This window comes from Pelophylax lessonae, assembly GCF_965119305.1.
Source record: "Pelophylax lessonae genome assembly, chromosome: 2".
NCBI lineage: Eukaryota > Metazoa > Chordata > Amphibia > Anura > Ranidae > Pelophylax > Pelophylax lessonae.
Genome location: NC_138769.1, coordinates 249,569,302 through 249,596,097, shown reverse-complemented (window position 1 = coordinate 249,596,097; position 26,796 = coordinate 249,569,302). Strand labels below are relative to the sequence as shown.

Sequence of the window (26,796 nt, the reverse complement as noted above, 5' to 3'; positions counted from 1 at the left end):
CTCCTCTGTAATCCAAAGCTTGCTGGGAAAGATAATTCTTAAACAATCCAGCCGCATAGTCATAGCTTCACAGAAGACTACAATTCCCACAATGCCGTTCTCCCAGTCTCTGTAATGTGATGATTTAATCCTGAAACCAACATTAGAGGGATACAAAAACAATCTGAAGGAACAGAAGGTGAGTCTGCACTTTCAGATAATGATAGTCCGGTCCCGGTTACAGAGAGATGGGTAGGGGACATCATGATCTCCACCTCGCTCAATCAGAGAATTCTCTTTTGAGAAAATGGCACCCATGCCAAGCAGGTGACCGCCTGTGTTCAGTAAGCAATAGTGCAGCTGCTTAGCACAGGAACCAGAAGCTGGTAGTGCCTACTTTAGTGATTTCCAGCTTCCATGGAGATCCCACGGGTTTGTCATACATATGGTTACAATGGTCCAAGCTATTTGTAAAAAATATCCATACCTGGAATTCTGGAATTCATCTTTAAAATTATTTTTGTATTATACAGGATTTATATAGCCACAACAGTTTGGGCAGAAATTCCTGTCTGTTTTAAGAGTGCTACTATAGTTTAAATCTCATATGTCCCTGTGTGGGTGACTGGGTTTTACAGACATTTCTTTAAAAGTCAAACCACAAAATTGATTACTGTGAATGGTTCATGTTTTAGATAAAACATGTGGTGACAAAAGTTTTAGTTCATAAGGGGTTAAGCCCCAGACCAAGGAAGATTGACAGTTATTTTGTGTTTCTTCCATTTGCGAATAATCGCACCAGCTGTTGTCACCCTCTCACCAAGCTGCTTGTCAATGGTCTTGTAGCCCATTCAAGCTTTATGTAGGGCTACAATCTTCTCCCTGACATCCTTGGACAGCTCTTTGGTCTTGGTCATGTTGGAGAGATTGGAATCTGATCGATCAATTGATTTCTTCAGTGGATAGGTGTCTTTTATACAGGTAACAAGCTGAGATTAGGAGCACTCTCTTTAAGAGAGTGCTCCTATTCTCACCTCATTACCTGAATAGAAGACACCTGGGAGCCAGAAATCTTGCTGATTGATAGGGGATCAAATACTTATTTCACTCATTAAAATGCAAATCAATTTATACCTTTTTTGAAATGCCTTTTCTGGATATGTTTGCTGTTATTCGGTCTCTCACTGTTAAAATAAACCTACTATTAAAATTATAGACTGCTCATTTCTTTGTCAGTGGGCAAACGTACAAAATCAGCAGAGGATCAAATACTTTTTTCCGTCACTGTACATTTATGTCGTTTAAGGCTTCACTCACATGGGCGCTATTTCCCACGCAGTATAAATATGTTGCGCATTTCTGATGCCCATGATGTCCTGGAGCTGCATACAGCTGCCCATAGATATGAATGGGTGAAGGCAGTTGTACATAGATTTGCATCACTATTAGGGTAAATTAGCGCAATGCGCACAGGCATGTCATGAAAGCTGGTAGTTTGCATATGCAATTGTGTCTAAAATAAATTTGCCTAAATATTTTAAAATGTATTTGTAATAGATGCAAATGAGAAAAAAGAGAAGTGACAAGATAGTGAAAGAACTGTGACCTCGATGTGTGCTGTTTACAGATAGACAGTGGCTTTGTGTGACATATCCTCTATGAAATTTCCATCTGCTCTTCTCAAACCATTGGGGTTATCTCCAGGAACAGTCTGAAAAGCTGAAAGAGGACTTAATGGTATGAAATTGCTTTCCTAACATCTAGTTATGCAAATGTTCATAGTACAAATTGTATTGTTAAAGAGAATTTAGGATTTAATAGTTATACTAAAGCTAACATGCTCAGTACTAAAGCTAACATGCTCAGTACTAAAGCTAACATGCTCAGTTATTGAATGCTGTTAAATGGATATTAGATAACATTGAAACAACAATCTTTCACTAGTCTGTAAGTAATTTTTTTATGTATTGTTTTATGCTTGACAAAGTGAATTGTGTAGGTAGAGGTTTTTTTTTTAGATATGCATTAAAATATATGTAATCAGGAACAACTTTCCCTGGTAAAAAAATGTCTAGGTAGCGTAGCAGTATCGCCCCCTCCCGCATAGAGGATATCGGAGAACTGGAGACAGTTCAGGAAAGGGCAACCAAGCTGATAAGAGGCATGAAGGAGCTCAGCTATGAGGAAAGATCAGAGGAACTGAATTAATTAATATTTAATTAATATATCAGTGGTTCATAAAGTGACCTTGGTGTAGAGTTATTTACTTTCAGGTCATTACAGAGAACAAAGGTGCACTCTTTAAGTCTGGAGGAAAAGAGATTTACCTTTACATATGGAAAGGCTTCTTCACAGTTAGAGCTGTGGAAATGTGAAATGGACCCCCTCAAGAACTAGTTCTTGTCAGCTCAGTAAATTGTTTTAAAAAAGAGCTGGATGCATTCCTAAATGCACAAAATGTGATAATGCCGGGGGTAGATCATCCGAGAAAAATCAGATTGCCTCCTGGGCTATCAGAAAGGAATTTTCTTCCCCTGCTGGAGAGAATTAGATCATGCTTTATTAGGGTTTTTTGCCTTTCCTCTTGATCAACTTTGGGTATGGGATTGTGTGTATGGGGGTTCTCTATTACCTTTTTTTAACCTGACTAACTATGCAACTATGCGTAACTGGAGATGTGTCCTTTGCTTTCATACCTTGCGGAAAAAGTTGTCCCTCTTTTTCATCTCAGAAAGTTGGGAGATATGTTGCATCAATATCAAAAAATATAATAATCATATACTTAAGTACATACAGTGCTCCCCTTTCTTATATTGTATATCCATATAACATTCCCTTAATCAATACAGTGCCAAATACTGCATACAAATAAATATAAATCTCTATGTTTAAAGTAGTTGTAAAAGGCTTTTCACTTTCATGCATTCTATATATGAAGGTAAAAAACCTTCAGTGTGCAGCTCCCCCGTCAGCCCCCTCAATACTTACCTAAGCCAGATTTCGATCCAGCGATGTGCATGAGACCCAAGGCTCTCCTGGGTTTCGAGCGTGGGGGGGGGGGGGGGGCTGAGCCATGCTCTGTGTCTTATGCACACAGAAAACCGGCTCGGGAGTGAGCACGCATGAGTGCCCCCACAGCAAGCAACTTGCTATGGGGGCACTTGACAAGTGGGAGGGGTCCTGAGCACCAGCGGAGGACCCCGATAAGAGGAGCATTGTGGCTGCTCTGTGCAAAACCACAGAGCAAGTAAGTATGAAATGTTTATTTTATTTTATTTTTTTTATAAAAATCCAAGTTCTCAATGATACAGTATATGATTTAACCTATCAAAAGATCAATACATTTTAGGTATTTATATGTCGTGTGCATGAAGTGAAGTGCATACCAATACTGTATACAGATTGCGTTGGGTATATCTCAGTGTGCATGCATAAATATGCCCACTGTAGTTAGCGTGTGCGCAGAATTTTAAAGGGACCGTGTCACCAACTGAAAAAAATTGCAAGTATTTTCAATTCTTACTTGCAATGTTTTTCCTTCCTACTATTTTTTTTTTTCATTGCAATGTGCATTTGAATTTTCTAAAAAAAATTGACAACTCCAGGAGAGTCAATTCTCTAGCATACCTCTTCCCTCAGTGCACGATAAGTCTTGTGGGAATATTTTGTTGAAAGCGGCATATGCTGTCTTTTTGCTCTAACAACATGATGTAAGAGGCTTTTTGAAAACTGCTGTTTTGCTTGAGCATGATCACTTCATTGCTCAGCAAGCTGTTTTTTCTTATTTTTTTTTATTTATTTTTTTTGCTTGTGCTGAAAAATACCTAGTGCAATTTATAGGTACAGAAAGCACAAATCAGCACTATTTCAATGTTCAGTCTTCACAACAAACAAATGTATGTCATGGACAGTGCCGGAACAAGGTCCTCTAGCGCCCAGGGTGACGGCACCCCAAAGATGTATCAGCATTACGTGTCAGCAAACAACCCCCCCGAAAAAACAAAAAAAAACAAATTAAGCACTAATCCACATGCTTACCCCTAAACACAAATTCCCCCTCCTTCCAGTACAAATCCCCACTGCTGAAATCCCCCCTCCTGGCACAAATTTTTGCCCCCACATCACCCCTCCCAGCTAAAATCCTCTCTATCTAAATTCTCCCTCCCACCATAAATACCCACCCCCCCAATCATCCCCATTAGCACAAATTTCCCACCCCAAAAAATGATCCTCCTAGCACAAAACGATTCCCCTCTCCCAAATCACCAATTCTAGCACAATCTCCCCAATCCCCCCTCCTAGCTCAAATTCTCTTTCCTCCATCCCAAATCACTTCTCCTAGCACGTGTTCCCAAATTTTCCATTCTAAATGAAATCTTACTCCCTGCTGCCCCCCAAATCCCCCCTCCTAGCACAAATCCCCTCCCCCCAATCAACCCTAGCACCAATCTCCCCTCCCAGCACATATCCCCCCCAATCACTGTTTGTAGCACAAAACCCCCCATATTTCCCCTCCTAGAACACATTTCACCCCTGCCCCCCTCAAAGTACCCCTCCCAAAACAAATCCCCGCCACGCAATTCCCCCAGAACAAATTCCCCCTCCCCTCCTGCAGCACAAATCTCCCGCCCCCAAATCACTCCTAATAGCACATCTCCTCAAAATTTCCCCTTCTAGAAGAAATCTTACTCTCGTTACCCCCCCAGATTCTCTCTCAGCAACAATCCCCCATCCTGGAACACTTCTTACATCTGTGACCCCCTCCCCCCCATTTTCCCTTCCAGCACAACCCCCCCCCCCTCAAAAAACGTTCTCCTCCTAGAAAAAAATCTTACTCATGTCCCCCCCCCCCCCAAATTTCCCTATTTCATCACAAATCCTTCCACCTAGCACTAATCCTTCCCCCCCCCCCCCACTAGCACACTACCATCCCTAGAAACATTTTTTTTTACTCTGCCGACCCCCCAAGGTCCACAGTCCTCTACTTCCTTCAACACACAGACCTCAGATGCAGGTCTGACTCCTAGTCCCCTCCTCATCTTGACAGGTCAAAGCAAACAGCATTGCAATACTTTTTACAGCAAAGGATTGTTGCACCGGGGACCCGCACTAGCGATGGCATTGGCTGTCAGATTGGGACTTTATAGGGTTTCTTTACCAGTCCCCTACCCACATTCTTTGCTTGGAGGGGATAGGGGAGGGTAAACAAACCCTGCACAGCCCTGATCTGACACTCTTGATCAGGGGCGCTGCAGTGGCATGAGTGTAGAGGAAAGAGAAAGCACAGCCCACTCCCGTTTTTCTCATCTTCTAAAGATTTGGCTTGTAACTTTCTGCACTAAGCTGACAGGAGTAGGGAAGCTGATGTCAGTATACCTGTCAGCTCGTGGTATCAGGAACCCTCTTTGTAGCACCGCCCCCCCCCCCCCCCCCACACACACACACACATTTGCCCCTCCTGCCTCCTCCTGTCCCGGCCCTGACTGTGGGCATGGAACCACGTGTCTCTCACGTATTAATTATACATGTATCATGTTCACCATCACGCATTGACTAGTTTCATAATCTAAAAAGAATGGCAGTAATTTACCAGCTGCTGTCTCTGTGTGTTATTAGAACAAGGAAGCAGATAGTTGTCACTTAGCCAAACAGGAAGCAGAAAGCTATATTCTGTCCAAACAAGGAAGCAAGTATTTTTGCCCTGGTTAAAAAAAAACACCTTTTTTTAAAGGACAATCATAAAGCTTATTAATTTTCACCCTTCTCTCCAGCAATAAAAAGTTAAAAATCAATGTAATTTGTGGACTCTTAAGTGGCCAATCCACAGTTCTCTATCTATAGGTTGAACTGGTAGGCTAACCTATACTGGGCTGATCTATACTCTATTCCAACCTATACTCAAGATTCCAGCCACACAATATTTATTTCAAGTTGCCAGCCTTGCTGCTACTACCATGAAGTTTTACTGCTATCTTTACTGTCAAATGAAAAGTCTGATAACTATTTAGGTGGTATAAATTTGGAAATAAAGACCTGCAAAGTGTTCTAAGCTGAGTAATACATGATTTACTGAAAATACAAATTAAATATCTTTTTAGGTATATAGATTTGGCTATTTTTTCAGCTTTGTGGCATTTAACACAATTTACTTTATTTACTGATAGATACTCAGCAAGAACAATGGGGAGAGGATCTTCTACACGTAAGTACCAAAATCGGATCTAAAACCAATCACTAAAACCTCATATAATCTAAACATATAATATAAATGTAATTTCAAAAGTTGTTTTCAATTATTTTAAAGATTCTTCTTTCATTGATTTTGGTTATCCTGTTGTTATCTTGTTATGAGGCGGCAACTGGTGTGTCCCAGTTGTACTTCTATCTTGTCTTTCTGTCAACTTAGGAGGCTACTAGGGGTGTGTGCGAAATGCGAACCAGGCAAAGTTCAGTTCGCAGGAGATGCTGTGAACCCTGTATCCCCAAATCTTGCCCTTTGTGGCTTTTTCTTAAGACTAATTTGCAAGCTTTTGTTAAAAAAAGACAAGGGTAATTGGCAGTATGGAGGATGTGTACAAATGCATTTTTTTTTTTTCAAATGTAGCTGAGTGCTGCAGCCAGCTTCTCTCTGCTGCTGATAGGGAGAATCTGTGTAAAATCGCCCTCGCCCCCCCCCCCCCCCAACCCCACCTTCTGGCAAAGAGCTTCAACCATTAAGGAGCAGGAGAGTCTGGGCCAATTGAACACGAGAAAGACAAAATTTGCTGGGCAGCATGAACATCATGAAAGTTGTAGTTCGGAGTTCCACCCTAAAATTACACTTACCTCCATCTTCATGCCCGGGGTCACCTGAAAAACAAATGGATAATGACAATTTTTTTTTTTTTTTTACTTACCTGGTTTAGAAGAAAATATACTCACCTAACTTCCTCTTCCTCCCCTCGGCGGCCACGGCGATTCGTCACTTCCTGGCTTGCAATGATTTCTGGGAGCTGAACATCATCGCTCCCAGGAATCAATGCGCCTGCATCGGCCCCGACGTCAGTTCCGGTGCAGGCACCATCATACCTTGCTAAACAAGGAAGTGACGGCGGGGCTGGTGCAATGCATCGTGGGACCGAAGAAGACAGAAGAGGACACAGAAGAGGATCGCGCTGGCTTCAAGCTGCCCACACCTGAGATGGCAGCGCTGGACAATACATTTTCAAGGTAAGTATTTCTTCTAAAAGGTAAGTGCAACCCGGGACAGATCAGAGGCTAGCCATTGTGGAATGCACTAGCCCTGACTGTCCCGGGGGTATTTTTATTAAAAAAAACTTTCCCAGGGTGGAACTCCGCTTTAAAGAAGCACTGAATCATCCTTGTTTATAGAGCCATATGGTTATCGGACTTCAGTTCCCACAAACCCTTGCTGCTAGAGAGGAGAGTTACATAGTCTTTCGCAGGTAAACTGATCGAGATATGAACAGTCCTGGGAGAGAGAGTAATGGAGACAGATCTGCAGCCAGAGTCTGGAGCCATGAACCCTTTCACTGTCAGGTCTGTATGGCGTACGGACCCACAGCACTGCTTCCAGCTGGCCAGGTTCCTACTCTGTACAGACCTCATTCCTCCTTCTGCTATAAACTCATGGTTACTTCGGCAACCATAAACTTATAGCAGAATTGTTCAGCAGACTCTGCTGAACAAATTCATTACAATCAGCTAATCAGAGTTCTTCACCTTAAATGTGCCCCCCCCCCCATGCTGCCGTTTCCCTTTCTCCAGCCCCTCCACCTCCCGCCACTTCCCTTCCTCTAGAACAGCTCTTTCTGTTCTTCTTTCCTGTCTTCTTCATCCCCCAGCACCGATTTCCTCCCCCATACCGATCTGACCCCCCCAGCAAACCCAATCCCCTGCAGCTACCCTCGAGCCACTGGCTTCCCTCCTCTGCCTCTCCTGCTGGCTTCAGGTGCTTCAGGGGCTTAGAGGGGATCAAGATATGGGGATGATTCCAGGAGACAGGCAGTTTCTTCTAGGAGAGCTTGACAGGGCTGTGGAAGGTCCTTAACCCATCAGCAGGACCAGTATGTGCTCCTTTGTGCAAGGAGGAACAGGATGAGCACTGCCAGAGCTCTACAAAAGACCTCCAGCAGGCCACTGGTTTGAATGTCTCTGACCACACAACCAGAAACAGATTTCATGAGAGTGGCCTGAGGGCCTGACGTCTTCTAATGGGCCCTGTGCTCATTGCCCGGCACTGTGGGGCTTGATTGGCATTTGCCATTGAACACCAGAATTTGCAGCTCCGCCACTGGTGCCCTGTGATTTTCACAGATGAGTGCAGGTTCACCCTGAGCACATGTGACAGACATGAAGGGGTCTTGAGAAGCCGTGGAGAACATATGCTGCCTGTAACATCGTTCAGCATGACCGGTTTGGTGGTGGGTCAGTGATAGTCTGGGGAGGCATAGCCATGGAGGGACGCACAGACCTATACGGGCTAGACAATGACACCCTGACTGCCATTGGGTATCGGGATGAAATCCTTGGACCCATTGTCAGACCCTACACTGGTGCAGTAGGTCCTGGGTTCCTCCTGGTGCACGACAATGCTTGGCCTCATGTGGTGGGAGTATGCATCCAGTTCCTGGAGGATGAAGGAATTGATACCATTGAATGGGCCCCACACTTGCCTTACCTAAATCCAATAGAACACCTATGGGACATTATGTTTCGGTACATCCGACACTGCCAGGTTGCATCTCAGTCTGTTCAGAAGCTCAGTGATGCCCTGGTCCAGATCTGGGAGGAAATACCCCGGGACACCATACATTGTCTCATTAGGAGCATGCCCCGACATTGTCAGGCATGCACACAAGCACGTGGGGGCCATACAAACTACTGACTACCATTTTAAGTTGCTGCAATGAAATTTTAGCAAAATGGACTAGCCCGCTGCATCATTTTTTCACTTTGTTTTTCTGGGTGTCTTGGAATTCAGCCCTCTGTAGGTTGTTCGTTTTCATTTCCATCAAACAATGTGGCATCTCTTCCTTCCTAACACATTACCCAGTCCATATCAGTATAAATATCCAGCATGATATTTTTCCACATTGAAATCTGATGTGTTTTCAAAGTGTTCCTTTAATTTTTTTGAGCAGTGTATACATACAAAAAACATAGTAAGGCCCCTTTCATAAGGAACGGACTCTGTCAAGCAGATCCCCCTACTCAATGGGGGATCTGTCCGCTGATCACCGCTGAGCAGGTGGATGACAGATCCGCTGATGCAGAGTGGACACGGACACAGCCCGCTGTTTTCTATAGTGCAGTCGGATGGAAACGGACTGCCTGTCCGTTTCTATCCGATTCTCATCCGATCTGATCTGCTAAATGGATGGGGAATGGGATCCGCATCCATCTGTTTTTAGTAGATCAGTTGCAGGAGGGTGTAAATAGACACATGTCCATTTCTCCATAGAGAACAATAGGTGTTCCAATTGGGCTCGCCTGAAAAACAGACAGGCAGACCTGATCAGTCTGTTCATGGGAAAGGGGCCTAAGGCCTTTTTCCACACAGGGCATACACAGCGTATACCCCTGCAAAGCCGTGTTTACCTGTACAAGGATGCACAGGTGTTCCATGCATCCCTGTGCAGGCAGTCCCATTGATGTAATTTGGGATATTGTAACTACGCAAACAGAGCCGCTGCTCCCAATTTGACATCCATGTACAGTAGATCCGGGTTCATGTCCCTGAGCTTACACTGTCTGCATTTGGGGTCATGCACCAACACCCATACGGATGTGAGATTGGGAACAGCAGCTATGCCTGTGCAGCTGTTGCATCCCAATTGACATAAATGGGACTGCCTGTACAGGGATGCATGGAACACCTGTGCATCCCCGTGCGGGTAAACATGGCTCTCCATGGGCGTACACTTTAGTATGCCGCATGTAAACAATGCTTTAGTAGCTATTTAGCAGGAAATTTGTAGGTTATGTTGTGTTTGTGTGCACTAATAATGATTTTAGTGTATTGTGTTTATTTAGTGAAAATAGTGATTTGATGAACATTTGTGCGATTATTGCAAGGCCCAAAACAATCAGTAGCACTTTTTTTATTCTTCAGGTCATGTGCTTTTAGAAAATGTATGGTTTGGGGGGGGGGGGGTCTTTTCAAAATATGAAAGCTGTAAGTTAAAAATGGTAGCCTCTGGAATTTTAGAGTAAATATTTTATTTTTTATATACAATTTTGCGTACCTTCAGTTTTTACCATTTCACAAAAAGGTGCAATTTAAAATGTACACATGCTTATTATTTATTAGAGGGGTTGTAAAGTCAGAAGGTTTTTTATCTTAATGCATTCGATGCATTAGGATAAAAAGCCTTCTATGTGCAGCAGCTCCCCTTAGCCCTCCTAATACTTACCTGAACCCCATCTCTATCCAGCGATGTCCAGTAGTACCTCAGCCATCCGGGACTCTCTCTCTCTTAATTGGCTGAGGCAAATCAGAGGCGTCATTGGATCCTGCCACTGTCAATCAAACTCAGTTAGCCAATCAGGAGAGAGAGGGGGCAGGGCCGAACAGCAGCTCTATAAATGGATACACGGAGCTGCAGCTTGGCTCGGGTGCCCCCATAGCAAGCTCCTAGCTGTGGGGGAACTCAACAGGAGGGAGAGGCAAGGAGCTCCAGCCAGGGACCTGAGAAGAGGAGGATCGAGCTGCCCTGTGCAAAACCACTGCACAGAGGAGGTAAGTATTTTATTTAATAGAAAAAAAACAAGACTTTACAATCACTTTAACTGAATACAGTGGGTGCTGTGCGACTGTCTCTGCTGTGCGACTGACTGTGCTCTGCGACTCTGTGCTCTGCGACTGACTGTACTGTGCGACTGACGTGCTCTGCGACTGACGTGCCTTGCGATTGACGTGCTCTGCGACTGATGTGCCCTGCGACTGACGTGCCCTGCGACTGACGTGCCCTGCGACTGATGTGCCCTGCGACTGACGTGCTCTGCGACTGTCTGTGCTCTGTGACTGACTGTGCTCTGCGACTGACGTGCCCTGCAACTGACGTGCCCTGCAACTGACGAGCTCTGTGACTGACGTGCCCTGCGACTGACGTACCCTGCGACTGACTGTGCCCTGCGACTGACGTGACCTGCGACTGACGTGACCTGCGACTGACCGTGCTCTGCGACTGTGAGTGTCTGTAAGTATCTGTGAGTAAACAGAGTACCAGAGGGTGAGAAAGCAGAGTTAGGAAGCTAGGAAACAGCCACACAGGACAGATTTAAATTACTGATTTCCCATTAGATTAGATTAGTAGGTACAATGCCCGGTGGGTGTGGAGATGCGACTCGGTGTACATCTTGTGGTATGTATACGTTTCTCGATCACGAGATCGAGGGCGAATACAAATGCACAAAGTGTAAGCACATTGTTTCCCTGGAAGCTCAGGTCCTGAATCTAGGGAAGCAGCTGGCAACACAGAGACGTATGTCCATACTGAAGGAGAGCTGGGATCGTACCCGTCAGGTGCAGGCTGGGGCCTGCACAGAGGAGGGCGGAGTGACGGAGGTGCAGGCATCAGAGCAGAGTAGATGGGTGACAGTTAGGAAGGGTAGAGGGGAAAAAGGCAAGGAGGCCGATCCTGGGCTGGAGCACCCCAATAAATTCGCCCCGTTGCGTGATGTTGGGGAAACCAGTCAGGGACCAGCATTGCTGGAGCAGAGCTACGCCCCTAGCTGCCAGGGGAAGAACTCCTCCAGTGAGGCCGGGAGAAAGGGAAAAAAAAGACAGGTGCTGGTGGTAGGGGACTCAATTATTAGAAGGACAGACAGTGCAATCTGCCACAAAGACCGTGAGCGCCGAACAGTCTGTTGTTTACCGAGCGCTCGGGTTCGGCACATCGCGGATCGGGTGGACAGATTACTGGGTGGGGCTGGGGAAGACCCAGCTGTCATGGTACACGTGGGTACCAATGACATAGGCAGAGGAAGATGGAGAGTCCTAAATGATTTCAGGGACTTAGGCGCTAAGTTGAGGAGTAGGACCTCCAAGGTAGTATTTTCAGAAATACTACCTGTACCTCGAGCCACACCAGAGAGGCAGCGGGAGATTAGGGAAGTTAACAAGTGGCTGAGGAGCTGGTGTAGTAAGGAGGGTTTTGGGTTCATGGAGAACTGGGCCGACTTCTCAGTCGGCCACCAGCTCTATGGTAGGGACGGATTGCACCTAAATGGGGAAGGTGCAGCCGTACTGGGTGAGAAGATGGCCGAAAAGTTAGAGGGGCTTTTAAACTAGGTGATGGGGGGAGGGTAAGATTTTGGAGGGGATGTTAAGGGACTACATACAAGACTTTAGTAATGAAAACGGTATTATTAGTAGTAATCAGCATGGATTCATGAAAAATCGTTCTTGACAAACCAATCTATTAACCTTCTACGATGAAGTGAGTTGCCATCTAGATAAAGGTAAGCCTGTGGATGTGGTGTACCTGGACTTCGCAAAGGCCTTTGACACCGTTCCCCACAATTGCTTACTGTACAAACTAAGGAAGGTAGGTATGGACCATAAGGTGAGTACCTGGATAGAGAACAGTGTTGCCAACCCCCCGGAGTGAAATTTACTGACAGAACGCCAAAATTTACGGACGGCACCAATTTTTTACTGGCACTGCAAAAATGTACTTAAAATAGCCGTTTTCAGTGCTAAACCGTGCAAATATGAATAATTAAACTATAAACATGTAGATAGTGCTATTAGCAATGTGTTTAAGTTAAACAAAAGTCAGTGCCCACTTACATTATTGTATTCTCTCCCCCTTACATCAGTGACCCCCCCCCACCATCAGTCTGGTCTGGCGGCGCTGTCACTGACCTCCCCTCGGGTGCACTGTGCAGGGCTCAGTCAGACGGCTCTGGTCTCCACTCCGCAGGCCGGGGCCCCACACATCTGCATTGAAAGGGGGCACGCTGGGGTCAGTCTGCATTGAAAGGGGGCCCGCTGTGGTCAGTCTGCATTGAAAGGGGGCACGCTGTGGTCTCTCTGCATTGAAAGGGGGCACGCTGTGGTCTCTCTGCATTGAAAGGGGGCACGTTGTGGTCTCTGCATTGAAAGGGGGCACGCTGTGGTCTCTCTGCATTGAAAGGGGGCACGCTGGTCTCTCTGCATTGAAAGGGGGCACGCTGTGGTCAGAGACTGCAGACATTGTACAGGGGGGTGGTCAGAGACTGCGGACATGGAACAGGGGGGGGTGGTCAGAGACTGCGGACATGGAACGGGGGGGTGGTCAGAGACTGCGGACATGGAACAGGGGGGGTGGTCAGAGACTGCGGGCATGGTACAGGGGGGGTGGTCAGAGACTTTACTCCACAGTAAAGTGAACATGTGATTTGCCCAGGTAGGACAAAGCAACAGCTTTATATTTATGATACCTTGCAATTAAATTTTAGTAAACCTAAACATTTTAAATGTACTTTATTGTAGCCTTCCAGTTCTTAAGCAAGGTGACTGCTCTTTCAAAAATGTTTCAGGTATGCAGACTTGGGTGCATTGACAGCCAATTCAAAATAAAGGTTGCCTTAACGCAATGCATGTTTATGCATGACTTAACTACATAAATGTATATGGGCTGTATTCACCTGTCATGCTGCCGATCTTTGCTCTCTTGAAAAGTTAGGGCTCTTTCAGATTGGCGACCAGGGTCGAGGGCGATAACCGCGGTTTTGGCTTCCCCTGGCCACCCACCTGAATTGTAACAATATATGCCGTGACCATGATGCTTTGGCAATTTCATCTCGGGGTGCAGAGGTTACAGGTGGCACTGCCTGTCAAACTTGCCCAAGTACAATCTGGGAACTGCACCGCAAACATAAGCTGGAGCCCACACACAGTGACAGACAGTCCAGACTCCCCTCCACACTGTCACTCACTGGCGCCTGTACTGCCGATTGTTACAACTTTCGACGTCACTTCCGCAGCCGCCGCAAGTACGACTCCTCCAATAAGACACCGGCCCGGCGGGAAAACTTAATTGACGGCGGGGGGCGGAGGCAGGGGCGGGCGCAGGCGGGCCGTGGCACTCCAGTGCGAGTCTGCGTCTCTGCGAGAGGAGAGAACACTCGCCTCGGATCTCCTCAACTGCGTGCCGCGCGTGCGCAGTCCTGATCTTGCCACCGCCGTCATAGATTTACGGGCACTTTTCTCCTGCTACGGGCATTTACGGGCAAGAGAAAAGTGCCCTGTTTTTACGGGCTGCCCGTAAATCTACGAGCGGTTGGCAACACTGATAGAGAACTGGCTCCAGGGGAGAGTTCAGAGGCTGGTGATAAATGGGGAGTACTCGGATTGGGCAGGTGTGGAAAGTGGGGTCCCCCAAGGTTCTGCCCTGGGGCCAATCCTGTTTAACTTATTCATAAATGATCTAGAGGAGGGAATATCCAGCACAATCTCGGTATTTGCGGACGATACTAAACTAAGCATGCCAATATCTTCTATGCAAGATGTGGAAAATTTACAAGAGGATCTGAACAAAATAATGGGGTGGGCAACTACATGGCAGATGAGGTTTAATGTTGGAAAATGTAAAATAATGCACCTGGGCATCAGTAATGCGAAAGCAAGTTACTCTCTGGGGGGGAAACCTCTGGGTGAGTCTAGGATGGAAAAGGACCTGGGGGTACTGGTAGACAACAGGCTTGGCAGTGGCATGCAATGCCAAGCCGCTGCAAGCAAAGTAAACAGAATACTGGGATGTTTAAAAAAGGGGATTCACTCCAGAAATAAAGAGATTTTTCTCCCTCTCTACAAGACTCTGGTCCGGCCACATCTGGAGTATGCTGTCCAGTTCTGGGCACCGGTCCTTAGGAAGGATGTGCTGGAACTGGAGTAAGTCCAGAGAAGGGCAACAAAGATAATTAGGGGAATGGAGGGCATCGGCTATGAGGAAAGACTACAAGCACTGAACTTATTCTCTCTGGAGAAGAGACGATTGAGCCCCGGTTCACATTTGTGCGAGTGCCGGGTTCGCATGTAATGTCGGAGCGCACTGCTCCGACATTACATGCGATCAGCTGTGCGGTGCGAGTTTAGCCATACAGTTTGTATGGCTAAATTCGCATCGCACCCGGAGCAAACACGCTCAGGAGGCATTTTTGCAGCCGCATCAGGATCGGATCGCACAGCGGTTCACACTTGTGCGATCCCATCCTGTGCGAACTGCACGATCGCACTGCGATATGCGATCAAACTGGGGGTGTCGTTAAGATTACATTGACACCCCCAGCGTATCGCATATGGCAGTGTGAACTGCCGGGGGTGCGTGTGCGATGCGGGAACAGGCTGCGAATTCGCAGCCTTCCCGCATCGCATAAATGTGAACCGAGCCTGAGGAGGGATATGATATCAATGTACAAATACTGTACTGGTGACCCTAGCATAAAGAACAAACTTTTCAGAGAAAGGGAATACAATAAAACACGTGGCCACTCACTAAAACTTGAGGAAAAACGGTTTAAGCTAAAAATACGTAAGGGGTTATTTACTGTCAGAGCAGTGGGGATGTGGAATTCTCTTCCACAAGCAGTCGTATCAGCAGGGAGCATTGATAGTTTCAAAAAACTATTAGATGGGCACCTTAAAGACCACAACACAGGGGTATACAATGTATTAAATAAATAGGAAAAAGCCGCGCTACTGACCCAAATAAGGATTATGCAAAATGGTAAACTCTTGGGGAACAGATGCCATATAGCACCCAAGATGAAATCACTCACACATATAAAGGTTATATCATAAGCTTTAACAAATAAGTCTGTACCTAAACAGAGATACCACAAAACCATGGTAATGTGTGAGATCAAAAATCATAAAGTTCTTAAAGTTCATGTGTGATCATATAGTCCCAGAAAGGAATGCCCAGAACGGTGAAGTAAAGGAATCCAATGGGTTAAACACCTCAGTGCTGCACACAGGTAACACACATGTCTCCATACCAGATGGAAAAGGTAAATGAGCATACAGTAGTAATTCCACACGGCGCCCCTCAAGCAGGATCTCAGCAGCACAAGCCTCCAAATAGCCAAAGAGATGATGATACCGGTATCAGCCACAGGGTGGAGCTCAATGCATAATGCGAGAAAAAAGGGACTAGATAGTGTGATATCGTACAAGCTCTTTATTCCATAAACATAAAAACATACTCACATTGTAGTAGAATAGAAACGCATATCAATCATATATCAAGCCGGTGTTCTAAAATTTTCTCGGACCCGTGAAAAAATCGGACCTCGTCACTTCCGGTGATGGGAGTCTCAAGTGCGCATGCGCATAAGACATTATCTTGGTTTGGTAAACTTATAACACATAGCGGGCAGCTGAATGAGAGGAGGCGGGGCTGAGGTGGGACGGAAGACACCGCCGCGTCATCTGCAGAGCTGAATAGAGGAGGCGGGACGGAGGTGCGGCCGTGTAATAAATGCAGGAATTTAGCGACTCTTTATGTTTTATTATCTTTACTAATTATCGTATTATTTATCCTTAGGATTTCATTACATTTACTTTAATTGCTAAAGATAATAAAACATAAAGAGTCGCTAAAGTCCTGCATATATTACACGGCCGCACCTCCGTCCCGCCTCCTCCACCAGCTCTGCATATGTGTCCTCCGTCCTCCGTCGCACCTCAGCCCCGCCTCCTCACAATCAGCTGTCCGCTCTCTGTTATAATTTTGCCAAACCTCGAAAAATTTCTTCTGCGCATGCGCACGGGCGACTCCCACCCGCTGTTTTGTGATGCTCTATCACCGGAAGTGACGAGGTCCGATTTTTTCACGGGTCCGACAAAATTTTACAACTCCGGCCGGTGTTCCGTGAAAAAACCATACCCGTGAGAAAACCATACCCTCGTCACTTCCGGAGGGTATGGATTTCTCACGGCAGTGTGTTTAACGTTATACTTGCCGCCGTTACATTAAAACAGCTCCTCTGCACTATGAGTGATCTCCGCTCCTCTCCCTGTCACTTCCCTGATCTGGGGTAATAAATATAAAAGCGGATCACGGAGCCGACATTTACATCTCATACACCCACCACCGCTTTCATATTTATTAGCCCACATCAGGAAAGTTACAAGGATAGGAGCGGAGATGCCTCATAGTGCAGCCGCGCTGTTTTATGTAACCGCCGCAAGTTTAACATTACTTTCACTACCGTAATTATTTCATACCTTCTGAGCATGCGCACTTGTCATCTTCTCTGCTCTTCCATGATGTTTCCGGCTCTCTGAGCATGCGCACTCCTTCGCTGCTCAGCTGTTTCTCACAGGAAGTGACGATGGTATGGTTTCTTCACGGGGTATGGTTTTTTAACGTTACACCGGCTCTCGTGTAGCCCGTTCCTCCGGGCAGCGTGGTGACGTCAGCACGCCGTACCCTACGCGCTCGTCTGCAAAGACTTCTAATGGGGATGCGGGCGGCGTGCTGACTTCACCCTAAATACATCAGGCAACCAATCTCAAGACAGCAACAAGATGAGTTGTGCCGGAAGCGCAGCGGCCACCATTTAAGGTATTGGAACGCTGCCATTAATTCTGTACATCAGATAAATCCCTATTACGGCACATATCTTTAAACTAAAAGGAATGTAAACATCGATCTCCAGCGCTTAGTTTTAAATTTAGAAACATGCTGGGAGCAATGTGTACATAAAACATATATTAGGCTGTAGTACCAAATAAACCAACAGAGGGAGTAAATTACACAGCTCATAAACAATAAGTAAATGTCTAAAAGAACAAAGGGACTAGGTGCCTATGATATCATCCATATTGGAACATAATCTATATGCATAATGACTAAAAAGACATATACAATGAATAAGTAAATAACAAATAAATACATAAAACCATGGATTAAAAGCATATAAATATATACATCTAAAATATATAATCCAAACATAGGCCAAATGTAAGATTTAATACTGCTATAAAAAATGTGTAAATTTACATAGTGTATAGACCAATAAAATCACTTAATCAAATGGGTAAACGCTCACTCCAATTATATAAAAGGCCAATGGTTGCATTATGAAATGTAGTAACACCAACCCTATCCAAATATAAATGGCATCCCAGCACCAAAAATGCACAAGTCATAAGTGGATAAAATTAAGGAATCTATATTAATAAAAGCCAAGTGTCCCTGCGTCCAGATTCCAGATTCCCTGTGTCCGTGGAAATGCGCTACTGCGCATGTGCGGCACGGACAGCCGTTGGGACTGGGGGCGGGCACCATGTCAGGGGCCCCAGAAGTAAGTCTGACCTGTGTAGTGTATGATGGGGGAGCTCCTCGGTGTCGGAGGACGGGTCCCGGGTGTTGGGGGTCACCCCCGATAATGGTGCGGTGTGAGGGCCGAATTCGTATGTGCTGGGGAGGCGGGAGGCGGAGTTCCGATCAGTTGCCTTAGATTTAAAAATGGCGCCACCCGGCGCCAACATGTCACTGCGCATGCGCCGCTGCTCGGAAAAAGCCGTACATGTTCGGCTATTTCCGGGAATAGCCAAACGTATTCAAGCTTTTCCGAGCGGCGGCGAATGCGCAATGACGTGTTGGCGCTGGGTGGCGCCATTTTTAAATCTAAGGCAACTGATCGGAACTCCGCCTCCCCAGCACATATGAATTCGGCCCTCACACCGCACCATTATCGGGGGTGACCCCCAACACCCGGGACCCGGCCTCCGACATTGAGGAGCTCCCCCATCATACACTACACAGGTCAGGCTTACCTCAGGAACAGGTAAGTGAGACTCCTCCACTGCCGCACTGCCTGCCATTATGCGGGGCTGCAGGCATACTACAAGGGATTCAGTGCTGCAGGCATGGTACTCCTGTACCATGCCCGCAGCACTGCATCTCCTGTAGTATGCCCACAGCCCCCCATTCTCCTGTACCATGTCCGCATCCCCGCATTCCCCTGTACCATGTCCGCAGCCCCGCATTCTCCTCTACCATGTCCGCAGCCCCGCATTCCCCTGTGTCATGTCCGCAGCCCCGCATTCCCCTGTACCATGTCCGCAGCCCCGCACTCCCCTGTACCATGTCCGCAGCCCCGCATTCCCCTGTACCATGTCCGCAGCCCCGCATTCCCCTGTACCATGTCCGCAGCCCCGCATTCCCCTATACCATGTGCGCAGCCCCGCATTCCCCTGTACCATGTGCGCAGCCCCGCATTCCCCTGTACCATGTGCGCAGCCCCGCATTCCCCTGTACCATGTGCGCAGCCCCGCATTCCCCTGTACCATGTGCGCAGCCCCGCATTCCCCTCTACCATGTGCGCAGCCCCGCGTTCCCCTGTACCATGTGCGCAGCCCCGCATTCCCCTGTACCATGTGCGCAGCCCCGCATTCCCCTGTACCATGTCCGCAGCCCCGCATTCCCCTGTACCATGTCCTACATACACCCCAGTCGGGCGGGCGGCCGGCCAAAACTCTTGAAGCGGCGGGTGTGCACGGGCACGCGGCGGTTACGCGCTCGCAAGCAAGAGCCGCTCGGTCAGCTCTGCGCGTGTCTCTGTTGCTAGGGCAACAGGGACGCTATGTGCAGAGCTGGCTATGTCATGCGGCTCTCGCGTTGTTAGAAAAAAAAAAGAAATAAGCGAGAGCCGCTCAGTCAGCCATATGTTCTAGCGTCTGTTAATTTAATGGGCTTAATGTCTAGTTATTAATAAAGGTGTTAACATCTACATCAACATTTAGGCCGAACGGAACATAAGTCTTGGCCTTATGGATCCAGGACATCTCTAATCTGGATATGCCTCTGACAAAAGGTTCCCCCTGCCAATGGGGACTAAATTTATCTATACCAAGAAACAGGGTATTGCGCGGATCCTTATTATGCGCAAGTAAATAATGCTTGGACACAGAATGCTTGGGAAAACCCTTTCTGATATTGGCTATGTGTTCATTGATTCGCACATTCATGGGCCGCTTAGTTCTCCCTATATACTGCAGCCCACAGGGGCATTGCAGTAGGTAAACAACACCTATAGTAGAACAGCAAATCAGGGGTTTGATAGGGTAAGATCGACCAGTGCTAGTGGACTCAAATACCCTAGTGTTCCTTTGTTTGGAAATGTTCAACGCACAAACCTGACACCTATTACACCTATAATACCCAACTAAGTGGTTAAAAAAGAAGGGTTTTGAAATAGGTGGATCTGAAACGTTAGGCGCAAGCCTGTCCCTAAGGGTAGAGACTCCTCTGAATACCACCTGCGTTTTTTTAGGTAAAACTTTGTTTAAGGTCTTGTCGTTGCTCAGGATGTGCCAATGGCGCTGCATTATATTTTTAATACCTTTATGCTGTACAGAGAAGGTAGTAACAAACGGGAGTGAGAACTTCGTCTTCTCTCTCGCAGGACGAACTTTGGGTTGCAACAAACTGTCTCTGTTCGTGCTTGCAACATCCCTCAATACGTTCTGCAGGAAGGGCTGATTGTATCCCTTCTCAAGAAATCTGTCGGTGAGCATATGAGCCTGGGAAAGGAAATCATTGTCACTAGTAGAGGTGTACCGAACTGTTCGCCGGCGGACAGTTCCCGGCGAACTTAGCATGTTCGCGTTCGCCGCTGCGGGCGAACATATGCGATGTTCGGTCCGCCCCCTATAATACATCATTGAGGCAAACTTTGACCCTGAACTTCAGTCAGCAGGCACATTTCCAGCCAATCAGCATACCTCCCTCCCACACCCTCCCACCTCCTATAAATAAGCAAGGGCAGCATCCATCATTCTGAAGCAGTGTGTGTTAGTGAGAGCAGGGAGAGCTGCTGCTGCTGCTGTTAATAGCTAGGGACAGTTGTCAGTGTTCCTGGTCTTGCTAGTCAGTGTTCTTGGTCCACTACTGCTGTAAGGACAGCATCCTATTCCTGACAGCACCCCAAAAAGCCCTTCTAAGGGCTGGTATTTGTGTAATTTTATATATATATATATATATATATATATATCTAGTGTCTCCAAAAGCCCTTTTAAGGGCTGGTAATTGAGTTTTTTCTTTATATATATATATATATATATATATATATATATATCTAGTGTCCCCAAAAGCCCTTTTAAGGGCTGGTAATTGAGGATTTTTATTTATTTATATATATATATATATATATATATATATATATATATATATATCTAGTGTCCCCAAAAGCCCTTTTAAGGGCTGGTAATTGAGTTTTTTCTTTTTATATATATATATATATATATCTATTGTACACTGCAGTTGCCTGCCCGCTGTGTGTGAGAGGCCACAGACCCACCACAGACTGTACTGTGTGCACACCACACTCATTTCGGGTGGCACAGGCACAGTACCGTGCATTTTAAAAAAATATTTTTTTTTTCCTCTGTCATAATTGCAGTGAGTGCTGTGTCAGGTCCACAGAGTGCACTGTACCCACTGCAGTGCACTGCCCACCACTGATATATATACGGTGGCACAGCATCTTGTTGCAAATTAAAAAAAAAATATATATATTTTTTATTATTGCAGTTGCCTGGGCTGCCAGTGACTGTCAGGTCCACAGAGTGTACTGTGCCCACTGTAGTGCCACTGCATGCCCACCCACCACTGATATATATACGGTAGCACAGCAGCTTGCAAAGTAAAAATATATATATTTTTTTATAAGTTGCAGTTGCCTGGGTGCCAGTGACTGTCAGGTCCACAGAGTGTACTGTGCCCACTGCAGTGCCACTGCGTGCCCACCCACCACTGATATATACGGTGGCACAGCAGCTTGCAAATTAAAAATATATATATTTTTTTATAATTGCAGTTGTCTGGGCTGCCAGTGACTGTCAGGTCCACAGAGAGTGTACTGTGCCACTGCCCACCCACCACTGATATATACGGTGGCACAGCAGCTTGCAAAGTAAAAAAATATATATTTTTTTTATAATTGCAGTTGCCTGGGTGCCAGTGACTGTCCGGTCCACAGAGAGTGTACTGTGCCACTGCCCACCCACCACTGATATATACGGTGGCACAGCAGCCTGCAAAGTAAAAAAAAAAATATTTTTTTTATAATTGCAGTTGCCTGGGTGCCAGTGACTGTCAGGTCCACAGAGAGTGTACTGTGCCACTGCCCACCCACCACTGATATATACGGTCGCACAGCAGCTTGCAAATTAAAAATATATATTTTTTTTATAATTGCAGTTGCCTGGGCTGCCAGTGACTGTCAGGTCCACAGAGAGTGTACTGTGCCACTGCCCACCCACCACAGATATATACGGTCGCACAGCAGCTTGCAAATTAAAAATATATATATTTTTTTATAATTGCAGTTGCCTGGGCTGCCAGTGACTGTCAGGTCCACAGAGTGTACTGTACCCACTGCCCAACACTCCTATAGGGTGGCACAGCACCTTGCACAAATAGTCCAACACATTAAAAAAAAAAATGACAGGCAGAGGCAGGCCACCCTGCAAGGGCCGTCGTGGTCGTGGTGCTGTGATTTCCTTAGGCCCTAGAATAATGCCCAGTGTTCAGAGGCCACCACAGACCCTGAACTCAAAAAATTCTGAGGACATAGTTGACTGGCTTACACAGGACACCCAATCGTCTACAGCTTCCGCTCGGAACCTTAATGCACCATCCTCCTCCAGCTCAGCTTCGGGCACCTCTCAATTTACCACTCGCCAGCCCGCCGGCACCACCACCAACACTAGCACCACAGCCGCTTCACTTGATCCGTCAGAGGAGTTATTTTCACACCAGTTGGAAGAAATAAGTGATGCGCAACTATTAGTGCCAGAGGATGTAGATAACGGGGATATGTCTCAGTCAGGCAGCATTATACACATGGACGTACATTGTGATGATGATGATGATGTTGTACCTGCTGCTGCTGCCTTTGCAGAGTTGTCAAGTGAAGCGGCTGATGATGACGATGTGTCTGTGGATGTCACCTGGGTGCCTGCTCGAAGAGCAGAAGAAGAGGGGGAAAGTTCAGATGGGGAGACAGAGAGGAGGAGGAGGAGACGAGTTGGAAGCAGGGGGAGGAGGTCATCGCAAGGAGCTAGTGGCGCAGTCAGACAGCATGTAGATTCGGCACCCGGGGTCAGCCAGACAGCACGCCAATCAACGCAAGCTGTTGCCACCACCAGAATGCCGTCCTTGCAAAGCTCAGCAGTGTAGCATTTTTTTTGTGTGTCTGCCTCTGATATCAGCGATGCCATTTGTAACCTGTGCCAAAAGAAACTGAGTCGTGGGAAGTCCAACACCCACCTAGGTACAACTGCTTTGCAAAGGCACATGATCTCACATCACAAACGCCTATGGGATCAACACATGAGTAAAAGCAGCACACAAACTGAAAGCCACTATCCTCCTCCTGGTCCAGCATCTTCAGCCACGTCAACCACTGCTGTCCTCCATGCCCCCTATCAACAAACCGCCCCTCCGCCTCTCACCTTCAGCAGTTCCTGCTCATCTGCCCACAGTCAGGTGTCTGTCAAGGAAATGTTTGAGCGTAAGAAGCCAATCTCACAGAGTCACCCCCTTGCCCGGCGTCTGACAGCTGGCTTGTCGGAACCCTTAGCCCGCCAGCTTTTACCATACAAGCTGGTGGAGTCTGAGGCCTTCAAAAAATTTGTCACTATTGGGACACCGCAGTGGAAGGTACCCGGCCGAAATTATTTTTCACAAAAGGCAATCCCCAACCTGTACTCTATTGTGGAAAATGAAATCATGTCACGTCTGGCACACAGTGTTGGGGCAAGGGTCCATCTGACCACTGATAGCTGGTCTGCAAAGCATGGTCAGGGCAGGTATATCACTTACACTGCGCATTGGGTAAACCTGCTGGCGGCTGCCAAGCATGGAATGCGTGGCTCTGCTGCAGAGGAGTTGGTGACACCGCCACGACTTGCAGGCAGGCCTGCTGCCACCTCCTCTACTCCTCCTACTCTATCCTCTTTGCTAACCTCCTCGGCTGAGTCCTCTTCTGCTGTTGCGTCTTGCTCCACACCAACTGCACCCCCCCAGCTCCCCAGGGGCTATTCCACATGCCGGATACGACAGTGTCACGCTGTCTTGGGGTTGACTTGCCTGAAAGCAGAGAGTCACACCGGACCAGCACTACTGTCCGCCCTGAACGCACAGGTGGATCAGTGGCTGACCCCGCACCAACTGGAGATCGGCAAAGTGGTGTGTGACAACGGAAGCAATTTGTTGGCGGCATTGAATTTGGGCAAGTTGACACATGTGCCGTGCATGGCACATGTGTTGAATCTGATTGTACAACGCTTTGTGCAGAAGTACCCAGGCTTACAGGATGTCCTCAAGCAGGCCAGGAAGGTGTGTGGCCATTTCAGGCGTTCCTACACGGCCATGGCGCACTTTGCAGATATTCAGCGGCGAAACAACATGCCAGTGAGGCGCTTGATTTGCGACAGCCAGACACGTTGGAATTCAACACTGCTAATGTTCGACCGCCTGCTCCAACAAGAAAAAGCGGTCAACGAGTATTTGTATGACCGGGGTGCTAGGACAGCCTCTGCGGAGCTGGGTATTTTTTTGCCACGTTACTGGACGCTCATGCGCAATGCCTGCAGGCTCATGCGTCCTTTTGAGGAGGTGACAAACCTAGTCAGTCGCACCGAAGGCACCATCAGCGACATCATCCCATATGTTTTCTTCCTGGAGCGTGCCCTGCGAAGAGTGCTGGATCAGGCCGTAGATGAGCGTGAAGAGGAAGAGTTGTGGTCACCATCACCACCAGAAACAGCCTTACCATCGCTTGCTGGACCTGCGGCAACACTGGAAGAGGAGTCTGAGGAAGAGGAGTCAGAGGAGGAATGTGGCTTTGAAGAGGAGGAACACCAACCACAGCAGGCATCCCAGGGTGCTCGTTGTCACCTATCTGGTACCCGTGGTGTTGTACGTGGCTGGGGGGACACACCTTCAATGACATCAGTGAGGACGAGGAATTGGACATGAGTAGCTCGGCATCCAACCTTGTGCAAATGGGGTCTTTCATGCTGTCATGCCTGTTGAGGGACCCTCGTATAAAAAGGCTGAAGGAGAATGACCTGTACTGGGTGGCCACGCTACTAGACCCCCGGTATAAGCAGAAAGTCTCTGATATGTTACCTAATTACCGGCAGGCGCAAAGGATGCAGCAGCTACAAAATAAGTTGAAAAGTATGCTTTACACAGCATATAAGGGTGATGTCACAGCACAACGGGAATCCAACAGGGGAAGAGGTGAAAGTAATCCTCCTCCTACCACCTCAACCACGCCGGCAAGGACAGGACGCTTTACAGACGTCTTGTAGATGGAGGACATGCGGAGCTTTTTTAGTCCTACGCATCGCCACAGCCCTTCGGGGTCCACCCTCAGAGAACGACTCGACCGACAGGTAGCAGACTACCTTGCCTTAACTGCAGATATCGACACTCTGAGGAGCGATGAACCCCTTGACTACTGGGTGTGCAGGCTTGACCTGTGGCCTGAGCTATCCCAATTTGCCATTGAACTTCTGGCCTGCCCCGCTTCAAGTGTGCTGTCAGAAAGGACCTTCAGCGCAGCAGGAGGTATTGTCACTGAGAAGAGAAGTCGCCTAGGTCAAAAAAGTCTTGATTACCTCACGTTTATTAAGATGAATGAGGCATGGATCCCGAAGGGACTGACAGTGGGGGATGCATTTGACTAAAAAAGGCCTGGTGATGACTGAGATGCCTTGGGCTAAAAATGGTCCACACGCTGCTGTATTTAATCATTCTCTGCATGCCGGATGACTTACGTGACGTCTCCGCCACCAACTACGGTTCAAGCCGCAATGTTTTAGTGCACTTTCTGCCTTGAAAACCTCAATTTTTCAGGCCGCTGCTAAAGCAGCGGCTGCAACAATACCTACTTTTTCATGCATGTGTACATGCCTAATTTTTCTGGCCTCTGGTGCTACACTGTGGCTGCAAAAAAACAAAAAACAAAAAAAAAAGGCACATACATGTGTCAATTCCCCTTTGTGATCGTTACCTTGTCGTGGTGAAGGGGCTTGCGTATCACAATGAAGCGATCACCTCTAGGAGTGTGTTGGCACACCCCAGATGATAAGGTCGTTGCTTCATTGTGAAAATACCAAAAGCGATCCGCGGGATAATTTTTCATAGAAAAAACATTTATTTTCTTTCATTCTTTCTGCGGAGCTGGGTATTTTTTGGCCGCGTTACTGAATGCTCATGAACAATGGCTGTAGGCTCATGCGTCCTTTTGCGGAGGTGACAAACCTGGTGGTCAGTCGAACCCAAGGCAACATCATCGACCTCATCCCATATGCGTTTTTTCTGGAGCGTGCCCTGCGAAGAGTACTGGATCAGGCTGTAGATGAGCATGAAGAGGAAGAGTTGTGGTCCCCATCACCACCAGAAGCAGCCTTGTAGTTGTCAATTGCTGGACCTGTGGCAACGCAGAGAGAGGAGTCTGAAGAAGAGAAGTCAGAGGAGGAAGGTGGCTTTGAGGAGGTGGAATACCAGCCACAGCAGGCGTCCCAGGGGGCTTGTTGTCACCTTTCGGGGACCCTTGGTGTTGTACGTGGCTGGGTGGAGGAAGAGACCTTCAATGATGTCAGTGAGGACAAGGAACGGGACATGGCTAGCTTGGTATCCAACCTTGTGAAAATGGGGAGTTTGCGGTTGTGCAAATGGACTGACTGACTGACTGTTAAACGGGGAGTTTGGTCTGTCAGAGTTTGGTCTGTCACTGTGAAGCGGGCGTAACCCTTACACTACTTGACCGATACAACATCATACCTGATCATATTCACAC

At 47.1% G+C, this 26,796-nt stretch overlaps 1 protein-coding gene across 1 annotated transcript in view; it reads left to right on the top strand.

Moving 5' to 3' along the window:
• The first annotated feature begins 1,580 nt into the window (after window positions 1-1,580).
• The window catches only part of LOC309547843 (transmembrane protein C1orf162 homolog), a 67,976-nt gene continuing 42,760 nt past the window's right edge, over window positions 1,581-26,796 (top strand). The window contains exons 1-2 of the mRNA XM_082247848.1: window positions 1,581-1,716; window positions 6,144-6,181. Of these exons, the coding sequence (XP_082103974.1) occupies window positions 6,160-6,181 (22 nt within the window). The 5' untranslated portion in view covers window positions 1,581-1,716; window positions 6,144-6,159. The remainder of the gene's footprint in view (window positions 1,717-6,143; window positions 6,182-26,796) is intronic.